Raw genomic sequence first — 24,150 nt, 5'->3', positions numbered from 1 at the left:
CCCCGTTGGTTCCGTGCTCAATGGAGTCTGCTTGAGATTCTCTCTCTCTCTCCCCACCCCCATCCCTTTGCCCCTCCCTGCTACATACACACACTCTCTGTAAAATAAATAAATAAATCTTTTTTTTAAAAAATCACATAAATGTTTTCCTTCAGGGCATCCACCATACTTCATTATGCAGCAGTACTTCATGCATATTTCTCATTTAGTCACATGAATAAAAATCATTTTTACTACTTTTTAAGGGACATACTTAAGTGAAACTGGTTATTTTAAAAAACTGCAAGTACATGATGGTAAAGAGCATTCTATGAGTGTTGAGTCATCCTAAGGCCCCGGTAGTTTTGCTTTTGTACTGTAAGTGCAACAGTGGAAAAGCTAACTAGTATTTTAATATTTTTTTAAGATTTTATTTATTTATTCATGAGAGACACACACAGAGAGAGAGGCAGAGACACAGGCAGAGGGAGAAGCAGACTCCAAGCAGGGAGCCCAATGTAGGACTCGATTCTGGGTCTCCAGGATCACGCCCTGGGCTGAAGGCAGCGCTAAACCACTGAGCTACCCGGGCTGCCCATATTTTAATATTATTATTAAAGTAATTAAAAAAATAGTTTGATTTTGTAGACCCTTGTACACGTCTCAGGGACCTTCAGGGGTCTAGGAACCACACTCTAAGAACTGCTACATTTTGTTTTGGTATCTTTTAACTTGTTCCAAAATATTAAGTTATAACTTTCATTTGTGATATATCTTTCTGGAGTGCTTTCATTCTTTAGTGATGTTACTCTCATATAAAATTGAACTGTAATCCTTTCCTGTGGCTCTTTAAGTCCAATAAGTTTTCCTATACTTTTACATGGTAAGAGTGGATCCGAGTAGCTTTTCTGGTTTCAGGGTTTTGGAGCTCCCTCTTCTGTTATGTTCACAAAGTGCTGAAAACTGGGGGCTTTACACTTCCTGATAACTGCCATCTTTGCTTCTCTCCCCACTTGTATCTTGATCTTCTTTTTTCTTTGAACCTGTTGTTTCTGTCCCATTCAGTGTGGATTCTACTCTCACTAATTTCTCCCTGATGTGGGTCTTGTCTTGAAAGAGACCTTCGGTTTATTACTTTTCAGAGTTTATAGGGCCCAGACTACTCTAGAACCTCAAAACTTAGTTCAGTGCAGTCCCCTGGAACTCACAAATTGGATCTTGCAGAACCTCCTTACAGTTTTGATTACGATATTATTTGATTCATCACATTTGCTAGTGAGTTCCTATTGACAATTTTGAGATTCTTCTCTATTTAGTGCTATTAGAAGTCTAATTGACTTTCTCCCATATTCATGAATATATTATATTTGGATTTAAGGATTTAAGGATTTTTTTAAAAGATTTTATTTATTCATGAGAAACAGAGAGGAAGAAAGAGAGGCAGAGACACAGGCAGAGGGAAAAGCAGGCTCCATACAGGGAGCCCGATGTGGGACTCTATCCCTGATCTCTGAGATCACGCCCTGAGCCAAAGGCAGATGCCCAACTTCTGACCCACCCAGGCATCCCAGTATATATGTATATATATTCTTTAAAATATAGTTACACATATACACACTTTTCCCTCACATAATGTCTTTGGGATCTTTCCATATGATCATCTACGAATCTACCTCATTCTTTTTGATAATTGTGTAACAATAATTAACACATATATAGCAACTATCATGTATCAGATACTGTTCTAAGTTTTGTATATATTAATTTAATCCCTACAACACCTTATGAGTTAATTACTGTTATTATCCCCATTTTACAGACAAGGAAGCTAAAGTACAGAGAGAGTAAGTGACTTGTACAAAGCCACAGATCTAGTACTTTGTCCATTGTATCAATCTACTGTTATTTAGGACATTAAGTTCTACTCTCCTACGATGGACCCTGTGATAGTTTTCTTTTTTTTTTTTTAATTTTTTTTTTTTTTAGATTTTATTTATTTATCCATGAGAGACCGAAAGAAAGAGAGAGAGAGAGAGAGAGAGAGAGAGAGAGAGAGAGGGGCAGAGACACAGGCAGAGAGAGAAGCAGCGTCCCCACAAGGAGCCCCATATGGGACTCAATCCCAGACCCCAGGATCATGCCCTGAGTGAAACGCAGACACTCAACTGCTGAGCTACCCAAGCGTCCCTTTTTTCTTTCTTTTTAAACTATCCTAAAACCTTTCTGTGATTGATACCCATATGTATATATTATATATCCTGGCAGAATTTTTTTAGTATAATAGATAGGGCTAAATCCTAGCAGGGGGATTGCTGAATTCCTTTTAAAATTTGTTTTCAGAACTTTTGGAGACTTTTACCACATTCTTCTGGGTGAATAGAGAAATATAAGTGTTCTGTAAAACCAAGATTTGGTATCACTGTATTAGGCAACATTGCTGCTTTTAAAAGGAAGATCTGATCTTCTTACGAACTTTGGATGTAGGGCCTTTCACAAATGGGTTATGAGAGGAAGGAAGACCGATTTTTACTGACTCTGTTGTTTATCTAAGCAGAGTTCATAATATATCTACTGGTGATCTCTTTTCAGAATTGGTGGAGTCTCTTTCATTGCAGGGATCTTATGCTGGAAAAATTCATTCCATCGGTGATGCCTTCAGAAATTTTAAAAACCTCCGATCCTTAGATTTATCAAGAAATTTGATCACAAGTCTGAAGGTAAGTTCTATATTCTTTTTTTTTTTAAAGATTTTATTATTATTATTATTTTTTATGATAGTCACAGAGAGAGAGAGAGAGAGAGAGAGGCAGAGACATAGGCAGAGGGAGAAGCAGGCTCCATGCACCGGGAGCCTGATGTGGGATTTGATCCCGGGTCTCCAGGATCGCGCTCTGGGCCAAAGGCAGGCGCCAAACCGCTGCGCCACCCAGGGATCCCTAAGTTCTATATTCTATAACTAGTCGTTCCAGCCCAATTTATTTTAGTAGTAGTAGAAGTTATTTTGATGGAAAGAAATAAGAGATAGATAATGTCAGCCTGGGGAATATATGATCTTCCTTTTAAATGTTTCTAAATTTTATTATTTACTATAAAACTGATTCAGCTTTATTCTATGTTTGAAATTTTCTGGTATAAAATATTGGGGAAAATTTCTTTTGTACTCAAGGAAAATTATATTAAACAATCACAGGCTAAGGCAATAGGACATTTTTTTTTATGTGTGTAAAAAGAAAATATGAGAAGCCCTCATGAAAGTACATATTCTTAGTTCCTACTCTGAGATTCTGAGTTAACCGGTCTGGGGTGGACTCAGGATACACCCAGGGGATTCTGAGGATGTTGGTACATGGAGCACATGTGGAGAAACACTGGTCTGGATTGTTACTGTGGGTGTTTTCAAGGAGGAAGAGGAAATGGTGGTCTTGAAAACAGAGAAAAATGTATAGATCAAGGGATGGTAGAGCAGAGGGCAGGACTGGAAAGTAGGTTTAAGCAGAGTATGTGAGGATTAGCAAATACACAAAGAGCTCTACAAATATAAGTGTGCACACATAAGTTCCACACAGAACTTCCACCTCTGTTTTCTTTGTGGTAGATCCCCAAATGGTATTTCTTCCGTATGTTCCCTTTTTACCCAGTTAGGTGCCTGTCTTGATTAAACCCTTCTTTGCAAGGCTTAAGGTGAAAGACTCACAAATGCTTTTCAGGATTAGTCAGTGATCTCATGGATTATTCTGCCAGTTTTGTGCTTTTAAGGGGATATTTATTCAACAAGACAAGCCAGACTCATTGTCAAGTTCTAAAAACAAAGGACTCTAAAAGAGGAAGTTCAAGCAAGATTTCCAGCTAGGACTCGGAAAAGCAGAAGCTGCAAGTAAAACTAGGTCTTCAGACTATTGGGGAGCAGCCATTTATATTTGGCACATCAATTTCAGAAAGCATTAGTTCAGAGTTACTTAAGTCTCCTCTTCACATGTATCTTTGTTAATTTTCAGGCTAAAAAATTGAGTGAACGTTGTCATAATTTGTTTTTATCTTACTTTCTTTCCATTTCTGTAAATTGGGCAAAAAAACTGTTGTAAAAATTAATCAAATTAGCATGTGTACATTGCTTGGCATATAGGAAGCACTTAGTAAATGTTTTCTGCATTTTTTTTGCATCTATGACTTATCTATATATGCTCATCTCTAGCAGTTCTGAATCAATTTTCTTAACTTTCTCAATTACTCAGGGGATAAATGTTTTGTGATTATTTCTAGTGTAACTTTGGGGAATACATGAATTCATGCCAAGCGGGAAAAGTGAGAGGAGGATAGAAGTCATTTCCTTGATTTTTACACTGAGAGACATTAAAAAATTACTTAAGCTAGGCCATTAGACACATTTAAAGAAAGTCCTAATGGTGTTCTGCCCTGAGAGTGGGGCCAAAGTCAGTGAGAACTATTCCTAACTACTGATCCTTTCACAACATAGAAGCTAATGGAATAGAAAAAAGCCAGAAAGAAATGAATTGGAGTGTGAACAGGATTATCTATTCAGAAATGCTTTGTGTATATCTTTGAGTTTTCTAAATTTTCTACAAGAAAATGGTAATTTTGAATGAGAGAAGACTAAAAAACATTATTTCATAAATACATGATGGAAAATAATTTTACTGAAATTACTCTCAATGAGTTCCTTCTATGCTAAGCATTTTTACTACTAAAATATGATTATACATATATGTACATGTTTTGAATTATTGTCTTGAAGTTTAATGTTGGGCAAAAGCAGCTAACTAGCCAAATACATAAAAATTAAACAATATTTTCAGTAGTAGATTTCAGCAAAGGAGGCAAATTGTGGCTTTTCCTCTCCAGTATCCCAGAGAAATAGAGAGGGTGGGGTAATTCTGAAAGGAGAAACAAGGATAAGAAGGGTTCCAGACTGTTCCAAGAGGGAAGAATTAGATATAGCATTGTTTCATTTTCCTATATACTCCATTGACCCTAAACGTGAGGCATTGAGATATAAGGACATATAACACACACACACACACATTAATTTTTTTAAATTATACCCTTCTACCCCCTAGAACTATCTCTTTTGCCTACCTCCTTTCCTCTTGAAAATTGGGGTGCTTCTGGGATCTGGAGAGTGGATGTGGCAAGGGTAAGAGAAGGGTAAAAGTAGCTTGGGCTAACCACTGGAAAAGAGAATAATCAGGGAGCAACAGAAGTAGATAATTGACTGCAGATATTTCCAGTCAGATTTGGTAAGGAGAAAATGTATGACATCTACAGGTTATTTAATATATAAAACATCTAGTGCCCATGGGCTGCATTGTTCTTATTCTCAGGCATCTAAATAAGAGTTTCAACCTTGCCTTTCTCACAGGTGACTCAGGTAACATGTTTAAGGATGGAAGTAATAGATATATTTCCATCTATTTATATTTCCATATATTTATCTGTGAGATTCCTAGTCCTTACCAATGTGTGATTTCATAATGTGGTCTTTTCCTTGCAGGGTATCCAGTATTTATGTTCACTCCAAGAGCTGAATTTATATTATAACAACATTCCTTCATTAGTGGAGGTGTCCCGCCTACAGCCTTTACCCTTCCTCAAAGAACTAGATTTGAGACTCAATCCTGTTGTCAGGAAAGATACAGATTATAGGCTCTTTGCTGTGTACACACTACAAACTCTGGAGAAACTGGGTGAGACCCTCCTCCCCTGTTCCTTGTCCCAGAATTTACATTAAACCAGCTCCCTCCTAACCTTTTGGGTGTTGGCCCAGAGTGTGCGCTGGCAAGATATATTTGTTTATTAGTCAATATTTATGTAATTCTTTTGGGTTGGCAGGATGTATGACGAGTCCTTTATTATTGAATGACAATCTGATTTTATCAGTTACTTCCAGCTTTAGTTTTCTTCAGTTGATGGTTTCACCACCACTTCCTCCCCAACAAAGAGTTTCCAGGTTGAGATTTATTTTTCCAGGTGCCCCAAATTTGCAACTGTATTAGCAATAGAAAATGAATACAACAACTCTTTGGGGTTTAATGTCAAGGAGCAATAAAATATTCCTTCAAATGAGCTACATTTCTTTATAATTTTATTGATGAGTATACATTTCTTATTGATACAAACTTGGATTTCACATGCCCCTAGGAAAGTTACTGTGGGGAAACTAATTTCTTTCAGAAATGGTTTAACTTTCAACATAATATTAGACCATTTGAATTGTTTGCTGCCTAAACTCTACTTTCCTGCAGGTGTAGTTACACTTATGTGGCAGTTGTTGCTATGGTATCCCTGCAGTCTCCCTGAGTTACTACTTGCTGCAGTGACAACATAATAGCATTATTTTGTGACCTGTCTCTAACAAAAGAATATGATACTGATCTTTAGTTTTTGCTCTGTGAATATGGTTTTCTGACCCAGTACTGTTTACTCCAAAAAAGAAATATGCTCAGACCATGGTTTTTGCCTCCAGATGACCGAGCTGTGCGAGAAAGTGAGAGAAAAGCTGCCAAGCTGCATTTTAGTCAGTTGGGCAACAGTGAAAATTTTCTTTTAGAGGTGGAAAAAAGGTAAGACAATTCTTTACCAAAAAAAAAAAAAAAAAAAGTTTAGGTCAGACATAGACAGTAGTAAATTCCAACTTAATGTCTTCATTTTCTAGCAGAAATCTTCACAAGGTATAAGAATCCTCAGATCAGAAATAAAAATATTTAACATATCGAGATTTATCTGGGATGAGAATCTGGCCCTCAGAGGGAACATTTCTGCTTTCTTGAACTATTGGGTCTGCTTTGGATTAATTGTTGATAATTCTCTAAAGCTGCTGTTCAAAGCTTAAAGATATGGATACTATGAGAAATCATCCCTGTAAATGCTTACCAACTCTTTCTTGGAGTTATAAATCAGTACATGGTCTTTTCCTATTGAATTAGAAGGTTTATATTACCATGGAGGTTAGTTTGTTAAAAGGTAAGGGAAACATTTATCTATAGAACCAAAAGTAAACAGACCTTGAAGCTCTAAAGTATCTGAAAGGTAGATTTTTCTACTTCTTGTTACTAAAACCTGATCAAAATAAGATAACCATATCTTCTACTCCAAAACTCACGTTCTTTATTTTTAAAAAGTAGCTTTATTATTTTTGGAAAACAGAAGTCCATTACAATTTACATAATACAGAAAAGTGCAATGAAAAAAGTCAAAATCACCCCATACTGTGCTACCAAGAGCTAACTACTAGTAATGTTTGATATATATCCTTCTAGACATCTGCGTACCTACCTATAGATACATGTACATGTGTCTGTTAGTATTGTTTTCTTTTTATTATTATTATTATTTTTATTTTTTTATTTTTATTTTTTGAGAGAGAAAGAGGCAGAGACATAGGCAGAGGGAGAAGCAGGCTCCATGCACCGGGAGCCTGACGTGGGACTCCATCCTGGGTCTCCAGGATTGCGCCCTGGGCCAAAGGCAGGCGCCAAACCGCTGCACCACCCAAGGGATCCCCCTCGTATTGTTTTCTGATAGTAAAAGTAATGCATACTTACGGAGATTTTGGAAAGTATAGAAAAACCAGAAGAAATAAATAAGCAACTCATAATTTCATTACCCAGAAACAAACATTAATTATAGTAAATATCCTCTTAGTTTTAGGTATATGTATGTGTATACAATATCTATATTATATAATAGATCTTTATACATTAATAATAAAATAATACATATATTTATAGTAATTTGCTTCCTATACATACCATTTTTAGTTTGATAAGATATGAACATGTCTCCACAACGTTAAATATTCTTTTTTTAAAAGATTTTATTTATTCATGAGGGACACAGAGAGAGGCAGAGAGAAAAGCAGAGTCATAGGCAGAGGGAGGAGAAGCAGTTTCCATATAAGGAGCCCAGTGTAAGACTTGATCCTGGGACTCCAGGATCACACCCTGAGCATAAGGCATATGTTCAACCACTGAGCCACCCAGGCATCCCAGAATTAAATATTCTCCAAAATGAGATTTTTTCTTTGTTTATTGCCTTTCCCCTCCGTAAGAGCTAGGACTTTGCTTGTTGTATTTATTGCGGTATTCCCTAGTGCCTAAAACAATGCCTGAGACATATAAGGCTCCAAGAAATAATTTGTTGAATGATGAATGAATGAAGTCAATGTCTGCTCTGTTGGCCTGAGATCTTTCCTTTGTCTCTCTCTGCTCTGATCCTTTATGTATTTTATAATGTAACCCTATATATATTTTTTTGTTCTCTATTTTTAAAATCAAGTTTAGGGCAGCCCCGGTGGCGCAGCAGTTTAGTGCCGCCTGCAGCCTGGGGTGTGATCCTGGAGACCTAGGATCGAGTCCCACATCGGGCTTCCTGCATGGAGCCTGCTTCTCCCTCTGCCTGTGTCTCTGCCTCTCTCTTCGCTCTCTCTGAATGAATAAATAAATAAATCTTTAAAAAAATTAAAATAAAATCAAGTTTATTGAGGTTTTTATATAGAGTAAAATTCACCCTGCTATAGAAAGAAATGGAATGTTCCTAAAAATTATTTGTTTATATATTTTGTGAACTAATTATTTTAATTCATTGAGGGTACCCTCTTTACTACAGAAATACAGAGATGAATTAATGTATAATTAAATACATAGTAAGGCAGATAATTAGCACCATCATATTTCTGTTTAATTACCATATGATTGCAAACCCAGAGGTAAAATGTTACTCAAGTGCCCAGTCCTAGCATTAATATCTTAAAAGCTCTTCAACATTGAGTAAAGATTTTTTTAAGTCTTTCTGAGTTCCTGTTTTCCCAACCTATAGATAATAGGGGAGCCTTTATGATTAAATGAAATGGTGCGTGTAAAGTGCCTGGCTCATCATCTGGCCTGTCTATATGTCCCAATCTGTACTTACTGTGCTTACATCTTACTATACTGTATCAATCAAGTGCAAACATTTGCCTTTTTGTCTTTTTTATTTTTTTAACTAATGGCTGTAGTTTCCCCCACTATAATTCTTGGCAGCAGAACCTTCCTTTCTGTGCTCTATGAATTTTTTAATTAAAAAAAATTATTATTCCCTTAATCATTTAGACCTAAGTTTATGTCAAGAAAACAGTCTTAAGTTCTAGGGCAGCCTGGATAGCTCGGCAGTTTAGTGTAGCCTTCAGCCCCGGGGTATGATCCTGAAGACCTGGGATCGAGTCCACATCAAGCTCCCTGCATAGAGCCTGCTTCTCCCTCTGCCTGTGTCTCTGCCCCTCTGTGTGTGTGTGTGTGTGTGTGTGTGTGTGTGTGTGTGTGTCTCATGAAAAAATATTTATTAAAAAAAAAACAGTCTAAGTTCTGAATTTTCTGGCTTTCATACTTTTTTTGGGGGGGGGCGGGGTTTTATTTAGAGAGCTAGCCCTTGCAAACGGGGGGTGGGAGGGGCAGAGGGAAAGGGAATCTCAAGCAGGCTCAGCGTAACACAGTCTTTTTTTTTTCTTTTCCGTAGCACAGAATCTTATGCAGAGCCCCATCCCACGACCCTGATGAGATCATGACCTGAATTGAAATCAAGAGTTGGATGCTCAACCAGCTGAGCCCTGACTTTCATACTTTATTTTTTTTATTCATGAAAGACACAGAGAGAGAGGCAGAGACACAGGCAGAGGGAGAAGCAGGCTCCATGCAGGGAGCTTGAACGTGGGACTCGATCCCGGGTCTCCAGGATCATATCCCGGGCTGAAGGCAACGCCAAACCGCTGGGCCATCAGGGCTGCCCGACTTTCATACCTTAAAAGCTGAACTAGGGGGATCCCTTGGTGGTTCAGCGGTTTGGCACCTGCCTTCGGCCCATGGTGTGATCCTGGCGTGCCGGGATCGGGGCCCACGTCGGGCTCCCTGCATGGAGCCTGTTTCTCCCTCTGCTTGTGTCTCTGCCTCTCTCTCTCTCTTTCTCTCTGTCTCTCAAGAATAAATAAGTAAAATCTTTAAAAAAAAATAAATAAAAGCTGAACTATAGTGTTCTCCTCTCTCACTATTCCCAGTAATATTATGGTTTTGAAAAATGGGCTTAACTGAAATATTTGTGAACATTTCTAGAACATTTAAAAGAAATCTGATTACCACGAGTTAATGTTTTCCAAATGCATTTACTGAGTGATCTCAGAAACCTTTCCAGCTTTTTTTTTTTTTTTGAGTTTTAAATAAATTATTCTTTGTGGCAGCTCTAGGGAGAAGACAATGAAAAACTGTGTGACAGACGAGAGCTCTACATCAAAAATCAATGCCAATGTTGATAACAGAATTGAAACTGGTAAGTTTTCTCTCTTTGATCACAAAATGCTTAAAACATTAGTTATTTCAGCTTTTGTGGCCAACCCTGGGTAGGACAAAGACAATATAGTTGAGAAGTAATCAACTTGAAGAAGCACAAGATTTACTGACTGTGTTTTTCCTCCTTCCTCTCACTACCAGAAAAAGCCCTATTTATTGAGTAGGCCTAAGCCAGAACCCATCAAGTACAAGCTGTACTCAGAATTCAATTTCATTTACATCCATTTACATCATTTAGTACATTCTGAAAATTGCATTGCCAGTCCCTATGGCCCCTGAGCATTGCTAGGGTGATTGATTAATTAGCCAGAGACTCATGATTCATCTGCATCAGTGCAGCTCAGACCCTGGGCCTTCTGTGTTTCTCCACCTTGAACCTTTGCAGCTGCAGAATCTCTTGTGTTTGTGCTATATTCCTGGTGAGTGTTGCCTATAAGCACTGTTGGTAACCTAATAGGATTAAAGTGGTTATGTCACATTAATGATCATGACACAGGCAACTAGATAGCTTTCCATAAAAGAAATGACATGCAGTGGACCCTTATGGATTAACCTGGCACTCATCAGATGACCTTTTAGGTGAGAAAACTTTATTCTGTAGAGGCCTTTGTCCCTTTGAAGGATATACCAAATTATTTATAATCTCTAAAAATTAATCCCTGAAAAAAATTAATCCCTAAAATCCCAGCAATTACTTTTAAAGATGGGCTGTGTAGCTTAGACATTAAGAATTTCCAGTTTATATCATATTTTGTTTTCCTTACTACTTATCTATCCATGTGGACATTTATTGATAAGTCAGTTTCACATGATTTCATGGTAAAATAAGCCATTGTGAAGTATGATTTTTATTATTCTTTCTTGGAAATCTCAGTGCACATACATTATGGAGCATGGATTGCTTTATTTCATTTTAAATAGCATTTTTCATATTTAAAATTTGATGAAATTCTGAGGCACCCAGTTAGCTCAGTCAGTTAAGTGTCTGACTCTTGATTTCAGCTCAGGTTGTGGTCTCAGGGTTGTGGGACTGAGCCCCATATCAGGCTCTGTGCTCAGTGAGGAGTCTGCATGAGATTCTCTGTCTCCCTTAGCCCCTACCCCTGCTCACACAATAAATAAATAAAATATTTTAAAAATAAATAAAAATACAGTGGGAAGTCTACTTAGGATTCTCCCTTTGCCCATGTCCTCCCTGCTTGTGCTTGCTCTCTAAAATGAATAAATACATATTTTAAATAGATAAAATTTGATGCTATTCTATTTTTTAAGATTTTATTTATTTGAGAGAGAGAGAGCACGCACACATGGTGAGAGGGACAGAAGGGAGGGAGAAGGAAAGAGAACCTTAAGCTGACACCTTGCTGAACCTGAAGCCCATCATGGGGCTCAATCTCATGACCCTGAGATCATGATCTGAACTAAAACCAAAAGTCAGCACTTAATCTACTAAGCCACCCAGATGCCCCTGATGAAATTCTGTTGTGATAATTTTGGAAAATACTAAAAAGCATGAAGAACAGCATTTTAATCACTCATCAGCCTGTACCCTAGAGACAATCCTAATTAATAATTTGGTATACAGCCTTCCTGTATTTTATCTAGGTAAAAACATTCATATATCCATTTCCAGAATCATGAAGATATAATGAAGTATAATTTGACTGCCTCTTTTTAGACAAGCTGAATTAAACTTCATTTATGTCATATTACATCATTAGCACACATAAAAATTCCCTCCATGAATTGTCTTAAAGTGCATAGTTTTAGGGCATCTGGGTAATTCAGTTAAGCGTGTGGGACTCCTGGTTTTGGCTCAGATCATGATCTTATGGGGCATCAGGCTCTGTTCTCAGCAGGGACCTGCTAAAAGATTCTCTGCCCCTGCCTGTCCTCACACTCCTGAGCCCACTCTGTCTCTCAAATCAATCAATCAGTCAATCAATCTTTTTTTTTAAGATTTTATTTATTTATTTATTCATGAAAGACAGAGAGAGAGGCAGAGACACAGGCAGAGGGAGAAGCAGGCTCCATGCAGGAAGCCCGATGTGGGACCTGATCCCGGGACTCCAGGATCACGCCCCGGGCCAAAGGCAGGTGCTAAACCGCTGAGCCACCCAGGGTTCCAATCTTTTTTTTTTTTAAGGTGTATATTCTCTACTGAGAACAATTAGCTTTACTAGACACAGGGCATTTTAAAGGTTCTTGAAAGCTCCAGCTGTTGCCTGGATTTTTTTTTTAATATAAAATTGATCTTGCTACTTTGAAACGTTAAAGAGCTTTGCTTTCCACTGAAAATTATGTTTGTGCTAGACCCCTGGGAAGTGTTGCCTATAAGCACTGTTGGTAATCCAATATGACTAAAGTGGTTATGCCATGTTCAAATGGTTGTGCTACAGGCTAGGAGAAAGCTTTTTGGAGAACAATTCCCACTAGCTCAGTTGTTCCAAACAGTGCTTTCCAACCAGTCATTTACAATGATACCTATTAGCATGGCTACTATTAAAAAAACAGAAAATAACACATGTTGGCAAGGATGTGGAAAAATTGGAACTACTGGTCCCACTGTTTGCTGAGAATATAAAATGGTACAGATACTATGGACAACAGTATGGCAGTTTCTGAAAAAAATAAAAATAAAATTACCCTGTAAAGCAGTAATTCCACTTGGGCCTATCCTCAAAGAAGTGAAAGCAGGGTCTTAAAGAGGTGTTTGTATACCTATGTTCATAGCAGCATTATTCACAGTAGCTAAAACATGGAAGCAATCCAAGTGTCCATGAACAGATGAATGGATAAGGAATGTGCGATATATACAAACAATGGAATATTATTCACTTTTTTTGTTTTTTTATTTATGATAGTCATACAGAGAGAGAGAGAGAGGCAGAGACATAGGCAGAGGGAGAAGCAGGCTCCATGCACCGGGAGCCTGACGTGGGATTCGATCCCGGGTCTCCAGGATCGCGCCCCGGGCCAAAGGCAGGCGCCAAACCGCTGCGCCACCCAGGGATCCCTATTATTCACTATTTAAAAAGAAGAGGGCAGCCGGGGTGGCTCAGCGGCTTAGCGCCACCTTCAGCCCAGGGTGTGATCCTGGAGACCAGGGATCGAGTCCCATGTCAGGCTTCCTGCATGGAGCCTGCTTCTCCCTCTGCCTGTGTCTCTGCCTATCTGTTTCTCGAATAAATAAATAAAATCTATTAAAAAAAAGAAGAAGAAGAAGGGATCCCTGGGTGGCTCAGTGATTTGGCGCCTGCCTTTGGCCCAGGGCGCGATCCTGGGGACCCGGGATTGAATCCCACGTCGCGCTCCGGGTGCATGGAGCCTGCTTCTCCCTCTGCCTGTGTCTCTGCCTCTCTCTCTCTGTGTGTGTGACTATCATAAATAAATTTTTAAAAACTTAAAAAAAAAAAAAAGAAGAGAATTCTGACATATGCTACAACATTAGTGAAACTTAAGGATATTATGCTAAACAAAATTAGCCAGTCACAAAAAGATAAACACTGAATGATTCCACCTATACGAGGTACTTAAAGCAGTCAAAACCATAGAGACAGAAAATAGAATGGTGGTTGCCAGCGGCTGCAGGGAGGAGGAAGTAAGGCATTAGCATTTAATGGATATAGTGTCAGTTTTATAAGATGAAAAGAGTTCCAGAGATGATGGTGATGATGGTTGCACAACATTATGAATGCATTTAATACTGCTGAACTGTACACTTAAAATGGTTAAGTTAATAAATTTTGTGTTATGTGTATTTTGCCACAATAAAAATAATTGAGGAAAAAAAACCCCAAATCTATGGAGTTAGTAAATATATCAGTGGTTTCCAGGGGCTAGAGGGGAGAAGGGATGACTAGGTAAGGGTCCCCCTTCATTCTTTTGCGTGAGGGGTGGGACATGTGTAGCTGCTACTGATACTGCCAAGAGCTGAAATTGACTGAAGTTAACTTCAATTTAGCTTCCAGGTCTCCCCCCCCCCCGCACCCCGGGAAATGCGAGCCATTCAATAGACTCCAGAATTCCAAAATAGTTACATTAGACAGATTCTGCGGATATAATTGTTTGCCTAGGTGGAAGACAGATACAGGGTGCTTCTTACTCTGCCATCTTCCCCTGTCTCCATAGTTTTACTTTTTCCAGGATGGTGTATAGTTGTAATTATTAAATATATAGCCTTTTAGATTGTCTTCTTTACTTAGTAATATCCCTTTAAGATTCCTTTATGTCTTTTCATGACTTGATAGCTCCTTTGTTTCTAGTGCTGAATAATATTCTGTTGTCTGGGTGTACCACAGTTTATTTATCCATTCACCTACTGAAGGATATCTTGGTTGCTTCTAAGTTTTGCAATTTTGAAAAAAGCTGCTATAAACATCCATGTGCAGTGTGTGTAGACATACGTTTTCAACTCCTTCAGGCAAATACCAAGTGTTTAATTTTGTAAGAAACTGCCAAACTGTCACCCAATACAATCTGCTTTTTAAAATATCTTTTTATATACTGAGCTCCTTAAGTTGAAATCGCTCAAACTGGATTCATATTCTCAGAATTTGTGAGAATAATGAGTTTGAGAAACACTGATGTAGATGGGCACATGTTATAGAAGCTCGGACTGTGCTAAAAGCATATGTGAAAAGGTTTTGTGGCAGATGTGGAAACAAAGTCCTTAACTGTTAAAGACAGGGGAGCCCTGGGATAGCCTGGGAGGTTAGTGAGATTGGTTTGAATATCTGTGTGAAAGGATCAATGAGTATAGCAGGTCATAGACAGTTGAGTAATCAGGTGGTTTGGATAGAAGGTTTATGTTGAGTAGAATGTCAGATTACCGGAGAACAAAAGATGATTTACATGCATATAGCACATATAAACTCTGAGTTGAAGGGGGTCATAACTCTTTTTAGCCAATTCGTTTTACCTTTTAATAGAATTACACCTAAAATACATAGATCTAATTGGTATCTTATTTTAAAACAGCAAAGGGGGGCAGGCATCTGGCCGGCTCATTGGGTAGAACATGTGACTCTTGGTCTCAGGATTGTGAGTTCAAGCCACACATTGGGTATAGAGATTACTTAAAATATTTTTTAAAATAAAATAACAAAGAAAAATTCATCACAATCACCCTTGTACAGGAATGAAAGCATTATCTACAATAGCCCCAAAGTCTATCAGCTGATGAATGGATAAACAAAATATGATATATCTATATAAGGCACATTACTCAGCCATAAGAAAAGAATGAAGTACTGATACATCTACAATATATATCTTGAAAACATCATGCTAAGTAATAGGAGCTAGACACAAAAAGCCAAATATCATATTATTCCATTTATATGAAATGTTCGGAATAGGAAAATCCATACAGAAAGTATATTGAGGGATCCCTGGGTGACGCAGTGGTTTAGCGCCTGCCTTTGGCCCAGGGCGTGATCCTGGAGACCCGGGATCAAAATCCCACGTTGGGCTCCCGGTGCATGGAGCCTGCTTCTCCCTCTGCCTATGTCTCTGCCTCTCTCTCTCTCTCTCTGTGTGACTATCATAAATAAATAAAAATTTTAAAAAAAGAAAGTATATTGATGGTTGCCAGGTGCTGGCAGGGAAGAGAGAATTGAAAGTGACAGCTAATTGAGTTTCTTTTCAGATAAAATAGATGGTGGTGATGGTTGACAACTTTGTGAATGTACTGAAAACCACTGAATTGTACACAGTAAAAGGGTTAATTGTATGGTATATGAATAAAGTTAAAGATTCCTCCCCCCCTCCAAAAAATGATTCTATAGCCCTTGGTAATTGATTGAAGTTTGAGATGAGTAAGAGTCAAAGAACTTGTTTCTGTCTTGAGGGATTGGTTGAATAGTAATGCCAGTGCTGAGATGTAGTTTTGAGTGGAAGGTGGGGAGCCTCAGTAGAAGTAGGCCTGGATGTGAAGATAATGAGTTTGGTTTAGAAAAAACTGATGTTTTTCTTGTCTAGGACAGGGGCACTCCTTGGAGGCAGTTCAAGAAACTTAGGTGTGGACATCAAAAGAGAGATCAGACTTAAGATTTAGATTTTGGGTCATCCAGATTTAGGTGATAAAGAGAAGGTATGATAGCATTCAGCAAAGAATATGGACATTGGGGAATTTGAAAGAACCTGTGAATCTCCAAAAGAATATAAGTACAGTAGAAGGAAAACCAAGATGGAGCAGGGTCTTGGACATCTGGGAAGTCTAAGTATTGTTCTGTAGGATTAAGGTAAGAGAAGGCCTGTACCCAAAATTGCAGCTTACTTACCATTCTCATATTCTACTAAGAATCAGGGTAAGACCAGTAATTTCTGCTTTACTTTGCTTTGTTTTGTTCTCTTCTGTGTTACTAGTGCAATAGGGGCCAGAGAACATAAACTTTGAAGGCTTAAAAGTAGTTGCGTCAAATACAATGGTAGAAGAGCATTTTATATTGAAGTAATAGGAAATTCCAGTCCCAGAAGGCAACTCAGAAATAGGAAGCATTTTAGAACCCCAAAAGGAATGAGGAGCTGGATTTTCAAAAAGCTGGCTTTATTCACTGCATATTCTCAGTTTCCCTGGCTTACAGGAGCTTTCTGTTGCCAGAGCCTACAGATGAGAACTAGCAGAAGAGCACATTGTTTGACTAAGGCCCAGGTTTTTGAAACTATCTTAATTCTTACATAATCCTGTTAGGAGAAAAAACTTTCCTAAACAGGAAACTCTTATTTTCATCCAAGTTCCCCCCAAGACTCCAGATCCCAGAACTCTATGATTAACAAGTTGATCAAGAACTGATCGAGAATGTACTGGGTGCCTGGGCAGCTCAATCAGTTGAGCAACTGACTCTTGGTTTCAGCTCAGGTCATGACCTCAAGTTCCTGAGATGGAGTCCCATGTTGGGCTCTAAGCTCAGTGCAGAGTCTGCTTGAGATTCTCCCTCCCTTTATCCCTCCCCCTGGTCACACGTGCGCTCTCTCTCTTTCTCAAATAAATAAATCTTAAAAAAATATATGTACTAAAACTTCTGTACAAGTGTTCCAATCTAATAAAAATCCCAACTGGCTCTCTTTGATAATAGTTTCTAGGATGGCCAGGACGAGGATATAGTTTTGTTTATCTGTTTGTTTTAAAGATTTTATTTTTAATTAATCTCTACCCAGTGTGAGGCTTGAAATTACAACCCCAAGATCAAGAGTTGCGTGCTCCACTGACTAAGCCAGCCAGGCACTTCCAATTACCTTGTTTTAACCTTACCTCAACCCTAAGAGATAGGCGGTTTAGGTCTTATCATCACTGTTTTATAACGGAAAAATCAGAGAGATTAAGCAGTTTGCCTGAGTTCACATGGTTTCCAACTGGTAGCACCAGAACTAGCTCTCAATCTTGTGACTTCCCTTCCAGTATCTTTCCATAGACATGTTGCTGTGGAAGTCTGGTCAGTGCTTCATTGTGTGCCTTTTCTTTTAACACAGACTCAAACAAAGGACTTTTTATTCCCTTCCCTAACCGGGAAATAAAGGATTCCCTAACAAGTACTTCTGCAACCCAGGACAATGCTATACCAGATCAGAAATTAGACACTTTCCCACTGGGAACACAGGTAATGTATTCACTTTCCTGTTGACTAGTCAATGATTACTACTAACAATTCATTGGACTTTCAATTATTTATGAGATCTAGGAGGACTTGTTTGATGAACACATTTTAGACCCTTTAAAAGGAAAGAAGAACAGACAGGATGCAGAGGATCTTCTCCATTAGTTGCAATCTCCCTTTTCCCTCTCCCCTACTATCCCATTATTGAAAGTAGCATATTTATACATACAACTTTAGCACATTTTATGCCACATGTTTTGGCTCTCAAACAGGAATACAACAGTTAGAGGTTTTGGCTGGTTTTAAAATTTCTTCTCTCTACCAAATGTCTCCATCCCTTGTTACATGACTTCTTACATTTTCTACCTCTGACTTTTTCTTTAATCTATCTATCTATCTATCTATCTATCTATCTATCTATCTATCTATTTAAGAGAGAAAGAGAAAGAATGAATGGGAGAAGAGAGTGAGGGGAAGCAGACTCCCTGCAGAGCATGGAGCTCCATGCAGGACCCGATATGACCTAAGCCAAAACCAAGAGCCAGATGCTCAACCAACTGAGCCACCCAAGCGCCCCTAACTCTTACTTTTAATTACTGAATCTTAACATCTCAAGGGTGGCTTTCCCAAAGCTGTCTCTCCATTGGAACATAAAAGGAGAAAAGTTAAGGGGTAAAGATGGCATAGAAGTTGTGGGGAGGTAGGGATTGTGTAAAATGAGGCAAAAATTAAGACTAAATTTTTGGTGAAAAAAATTGGTGGGAGGGGGATACAACCATTATATAAGACTCATTTGTATGAGTGAATATGATGTAGGAAAGAGAATTGACTGCTTTAACTTCTCCTTTTGTATGCATTTTCTTTGATAAATTATGAGCAATGAAATTGCTTAAAATAGCCAAAAGAAGGGAAAAAAGAAGTGAGAGCTTTGATTAATCCACATTTGGATAATCAACATTGTACTAGTAAAAAGTATGGGTTTTTTCAGTTTGAGTTTGTAATACCTTCAACTTTTAAAAAGACAGATTAGCATTTAGTTGGTTCCTTTGTTTTTGAAGATTCTCTTTAGGTAACTTAGAACTAGCTCAATTACCATTTTAAACTATCTTAGTATTTGTTTTAAAGGAAATGTCTAGTAAGGTCACATATGGATGTCTAGTAACTCTCTTTTCCCAAACATTCAAACTTTTTTTGTTGCAGGAAGTGGCAAGAAGGGAGATCCCAAGTGACAATCACCAGGAAGATGGTAAATATTTTGTTCAGGGAGTATTTTTCTCCACATTAATTAAAGAAACCTAGATGCGATGAGATTTGGGAGAAGATGTCTCAGCCCTGGGGCTCTACATAGTCAACGAACTCTTTCTGCTTTAGTTGGGGGCTGCCCTGGATGCTTGATCTGTGAGGCCTTTCTGGTTGAAGAGTGGATATTCTGACTTCATTTGTTCTTGACTTTTTGTACTGGCTGGCTACTCCTTGTTTCTTTTTCTTACCTTTCTTGCCGTCTTTTGAATTTATTATGTTTTTATTCATCCATTTTTTCTCTCTACTGGTTTATTTATAAGTTATACACCATTTCAATACTTTTATTATTATTCCCCAAACTACAATATGTGCTCTTAATTTATATAATTACAAATTAATCAATACTTTAACTCTCCTCTTAGAAAATTTTAAGACCTTAAAGTACTTTACTCCTTTTAGTCTCTCCCAATTTATATATTATTATTATTATTATGGATTTTAATTCTCTATATTTTTTAACCTACATGAAATTGTTTTTGTACAGTGTTCATCTATTTATCTTTATTGGGCAGCCTGGGTGGCTCAGTGGTTTGGCGCCGCCTTCGGCCCAGGGCGTGATCCTGGAGACGGGACCGAGTCCTGCGTCGGGCTCCCTGCATGAGCCTGCTTCTCCCTCTGCCTGTGTCTCTGCCTCTCTCTCTCTCTGTGTCTCTCATGAATAAATAAATAAAATCTTAAAAAAATTATCCTTATTAAACAAAGTATTTACCACTTTGTTCTTTTTTTCATCCTAGATTTCCCTTCCAAGATCTAGCTAGCTTATAGTGTGTCTTTTAGAATTTAATTTACCTAGCTTATAGTGTGTCTTTTAGAATTTAATTTAGTGTGGGTTTGCTCTGTTGAATTCTTTCAGTTTTTGTTTGTGTGAAAATGTCTCTATTCCACCGTTACTCTTTTTTTTTTAAGATTGATTGATTGATTGATTAATTGATTTATGATAGTCATAGAGAGAGAGAGAGAGAGGCAGAGACACAGGAGGAGGGAGAAGCAGGCCCCATGCTGGAGCCCAACGTGGGACTCAATCCCGGGACTCCAGGACTGCGCCCTGGGCCAAAGGCAGGCGCTAAACCGCTGAGCCACCCAGGGATCCCCCCACCATTATTCTTAAAGAGTATTTTGGCCAGGTATAAATTTCTAGGTTGGCAGTTATTTCCTTTAGAACACTGAAGGTATTCCACTGTATTCTTTTGTTTTTGCTTTTGAGAAGTCAGCTGGATGTCTGTTACTCCTGCAAAGACAATCTTTATTTTTTATTCTGACTGCTTTTAAGATTTTCCAATTGTCTTTGGTTTTCTTCAGTTTCAATATGATATGTGGATTTCTTTTTATTTATCCTGCTTGGCATTTATTACACTGAAATCTGTAAATTGTGTCTCATTAATTCTGGGAAGTACTTCAAATATTATTTGTGTCCCATTCTTCCTCTCTGTCCTTCTGGGACTCTTGATTAAATAAAAATATGGTAGAGATTTTTACTTTGTCTTCTTTCTCTTTGTCTCTTATTCTTTTATATTTTTCATATTTCTTTTTTGGGGGTCTGTTCTGCATTCTGTATAATTCCTTCTGACCCATGTTTCAGTTCACTAATATTTTCTTCAGCTGTGTCTAATCTGTTGTTAAGTTTGTCTGCTGAATTCTTAATTTCACTAGTCTTATTTCTCAGTTCTATAAGTTTTATTTTTTTAAGTCTTCTGGGTCAATTTTAATAAAAAGTTTCCAGCTTGTTTTATATTTCTTTAAACATAGTAAATGGGGCAACCCTGGTGGGGCAGCAGTTTAGCGCTGCCTGCAGCCCGGGGTGTGATCCTGGAGACCTGGGATCGAGTCCTGCATCAGGCTCCCTGCATGGAGCCTGCTTCTCCCTCTGCCTGTGTCTCTGCCTCTCTCTTTGTGTCTCTATGAATAAATAAATAAAATCTTTTTAAAAATAAATAAATAAATAAAATAAACATAGTAAACATAGATGTTGCATAGGCTGTATCTGTTAATTCCAATATCTGAAATTTATTGTCTAATTTTTTTCTACTCATACTTATTTATGTTGTCTCATTTCCTTTTTTGTTCCTTTGCTTTAGATACTTGCTATGTATTTGAAAAACCACTTATAGGAATTATTTAAAGTCTTACATAAAATAATTTTTTCCAGATCATATTTTCATTTGTTTCTACCAGGTACCTGGGACACTATCATTCTGGGATCACTTTAAGCTCAAAGTTTAGGATTCCCCAGATCCACTCAGATGATGCAAACCTGGATTACCAGTCCATACAACGGCTGGCTTATTTCCAGTTTACCTTTACTCTGAAGGTTGCATTCTGCTCGGGGATTCCATCTTAAAGTGTATGTGGAGGGGTGGGGGTAGGGATGGTTTTTTATAGTCCTCACTTTGCATAGTTGCTAAACTTGAACTTCTGTCCCTATTACCCCAAAATTCCTAAAAGTAAAAGTGACTTTCACTGCTAGACTTACCTATGTGAGTCCTTGCTGTTTCCTAGATTTTGGCCTAGAAATTCCTCACTAGCTAACAAGTTCTTTGATGCTTTTAAGAACTTGTATCATCCCACTTTTTTAATGTCTTCAATAGGAGACACACTCTGAATTACCTAATTTCAGCATCTGTTATTAAATTCTTTTTGTTACATAAAAAAGTTGTTCTGCATCATTTTCTCCATTGTATAGGCTGGCCCTGGGTAAAATGTTGATATTCTATAGGTCCTATAGAGATAAAAAGTGCCTGATTCTACTTTTTTTAAGGTAAAGTGACTAAGTCAGGTATAGTATTTTTTGCTTTCTAAGGAAGACCTTTAAGCACGTGAAACTCTGAAAATTCCAAAGAGCACTAAGACTAAAATTTCTCCTTACTCCACTCTGACACTCTTTAGAGATGACAGATAGCTGTTGGAAAGAAATGCTTTATAGCTCATTAGGGATTTTCATAGATTTTGGATTCCCTGCCATTTAATTGGCTTAGGATATCCATTTCCAGTGTTTGAACTTAGAGCCTCTGAGTAGAGTTTGGGAGTAGGGGTGGGCCTAGCTTTATTGTGAGGAGTCTATGAAATTATAGACCTGCCAACTATTGTCTATGGACTGAAGACATAACATCACAACTACTGTCATATGGAGTACACCAAAATTTCTATATGAAAACAACATCTAGAAAACTCTGCTACTACAGTTTTAGGAGGAAATTCCTAGGGGATTATGTTGACATGAAATTTATTTCCAGAATGTTAGAGATTCTTTGTTTACACAGTGTCCAATATGTTTTACTGTTCCATGTAAAAGTCCTTTTATCATTTTATGCTACTGTTTATCAAAATTATAAACCATCTCTTCCTGAGAACTTTTTCTGATAGACAGTGGTATGCCCAGTGAACTGAGGTACCCTAACTGAGCCAAGAATTCTCATTGTATTTTGTGTTTTCTTTTTCCCTCGGTGGTGGTTAGAATTCAGACGCTACTCTCCTCATCAGTCCACAGTCCGATCCCCAGAGAAGATGACTAGAGAAGGGTACCGACTGTCTTTTTTGGACAATAAGTCTTCAGGTTCTTCTCCAGAAAAGGACTTGATACTAAAACCCGATACTTATCAGCTTACCCATGATGTCTCATTGGGTAAACGTCTGGATGTGGGTGATTCTAGCCAGATCCATCCCTATCAGTTACCTTCAGATGTTGGTCTAGAAAATTATGATAGTCATTATTCTCAAAATCTATGCCTGCACGGAAGTCTTGGTAAAAGGCCTCAGAGAAGCAAGAATTACAGAGAATATAGCATAAAGCCTTCAAATGACACGAAGGCCACCACATCCCATTCCTGTGGAGACTTACTGACTTCTCTGTCAAATCCTGACTCCAGCACTGGAAGGCTTTTGAAGCTTAGTTCAGGTAATAGCTTCTTGTCAGTTTATAGGCCTTTTTCTAGTCATGAAGATAGAGGTATAACTGGAAATTTTGGAATTAACATTTCTTAAATTGCATTAGTGATTCTTAAATTTTATTTTGGGGCATCAGTAGCCAATGAAACCTCCACAAATCTTCAGGACATGAGTTTAACATGATAGATATATTGAAGAAAATTTGTGGAAATGTGAGCTTCGTAACTATATGCTGTTGTAGCTAACTAGCATGCCAGGACATATTTCTAGTACCATCTAGTCTTCTCTGATCACAGTCACTTCTATTCTGAGTTATTTTTTCCAAAAAAGCTAGTTTCTATGTAAATGATAGAGACTATGCTTCAGTTATTTATTAATTTATTCAACAGAATTTATTGGATACCTACTATCTGCCAGATGCTGCTCTGCAGATAAAGTAACAAACAAAACTAAAGTTCCATTTATCTTTTACACAATAAAAAATTCCCAATTTTCATCCATTCTAAAGGGGTAAGACAGGGGATCTCTGGGTGGCTCAGCAGTTTAGCGCCTGCCTTGGGCCCAGGGCGTGATCCTGGGGTCCCGGGATCGAGTCCCATATCGGGCTCCCTGCATGGAGCCTGCTTCTCCCTCTGCCTATGTCTCTGCTTCTCTCTCTCTCTCTCTCTGTCTCTCATGAATAAATAAATAAAATCTTTTAAAAAATAAAGGGGTAAGACATGATAAACAAGTTAGCATATAAATATGTGTCAAGTTATGATAAGTACTGTGAAGAAAAATAATGTAAGGGTATAGAGAATAATGAGGAAGTGATGTTTTAGAATGATCAGGGAAAGCTTCTCTGATGATATATAGTATTTGGCAGTGCATTAGCAAGTAGCTTTAAGAGATGCATGGTTAATAAAAGACATATTGAGGTAAGTTCAAGAAAGAATTGAGAAGAAGCAATAGAGTCATAGAATATATACAATCTTTCAAGGAGGTTTGCAGTGAAGGGAAGTAGAGAAAGAGAACTGTAGATGGAGAGGTGATGGGATCAAGGAAATTGTGATGGAAAT

At 38.0% G+C, this 24,150-nt stretch overlaps 1 protein-coding gene across 1 annotated transcript in view; it reads left to right on the top strand.

Moving 5' to 3' along the window:
• Window positions 1-24,150, top strand: part of LRRC36 (leucine rich repeat containing 36) — a 48,113-nt gene that overhangs the window by 11,130 nt on the left and 12,833 nt on the right. Inside the window, exons 2-8 of the mRNA XM_041772810.1 lie at window positions 2,569-2,696; window positions 5,489-5,681; window positions 6,461-6,557; window positions 10,202-10,290; window positions 17,784-17,911; window positions 19,109-19,154; window positions 22,662-23,102. Of these exons, the coding sequence (XP_041628744.1) occupies window positions 2,569-2,696; window positions 5,489-5,681; window positions 6,461-6,557; window positions 10,202-10,290; window positions 17,784-17,911; window positions 19,109-19,154; window positions 22,662-23,102 (1,122 nt within the window). The remainder of the gene's footprint in view (window positions 1-2,568; window positions 2,697-5,488; window positions 5,682-6,460; window positions 6,558-10,201; window positions 10,291-17,783; window positions 17,912-19,108; window positions 19,155-22,661; window positions 23,103-24,150) is intronic.

The sequence above is a fragment of the Vulpes lagopus genome, chromosome 10, assembly GCF_018345385.1.
Source record: "Vulpes lagopus strain Blue_001 chromosome 10, ASM1834538v1, whole genome shotgun sequence".
Lineage (NCBI taxonomy): Eukaryota > Metazoa > Chordata > Mammalia > Carnivora > Canidae > Vulpes > Vulpes lagopus.
The sequence above is the reverse complement of the archived record's forward strand: the minus strand, read 5'-3'. Positions and strand labels throughout refer to the sequence as shown.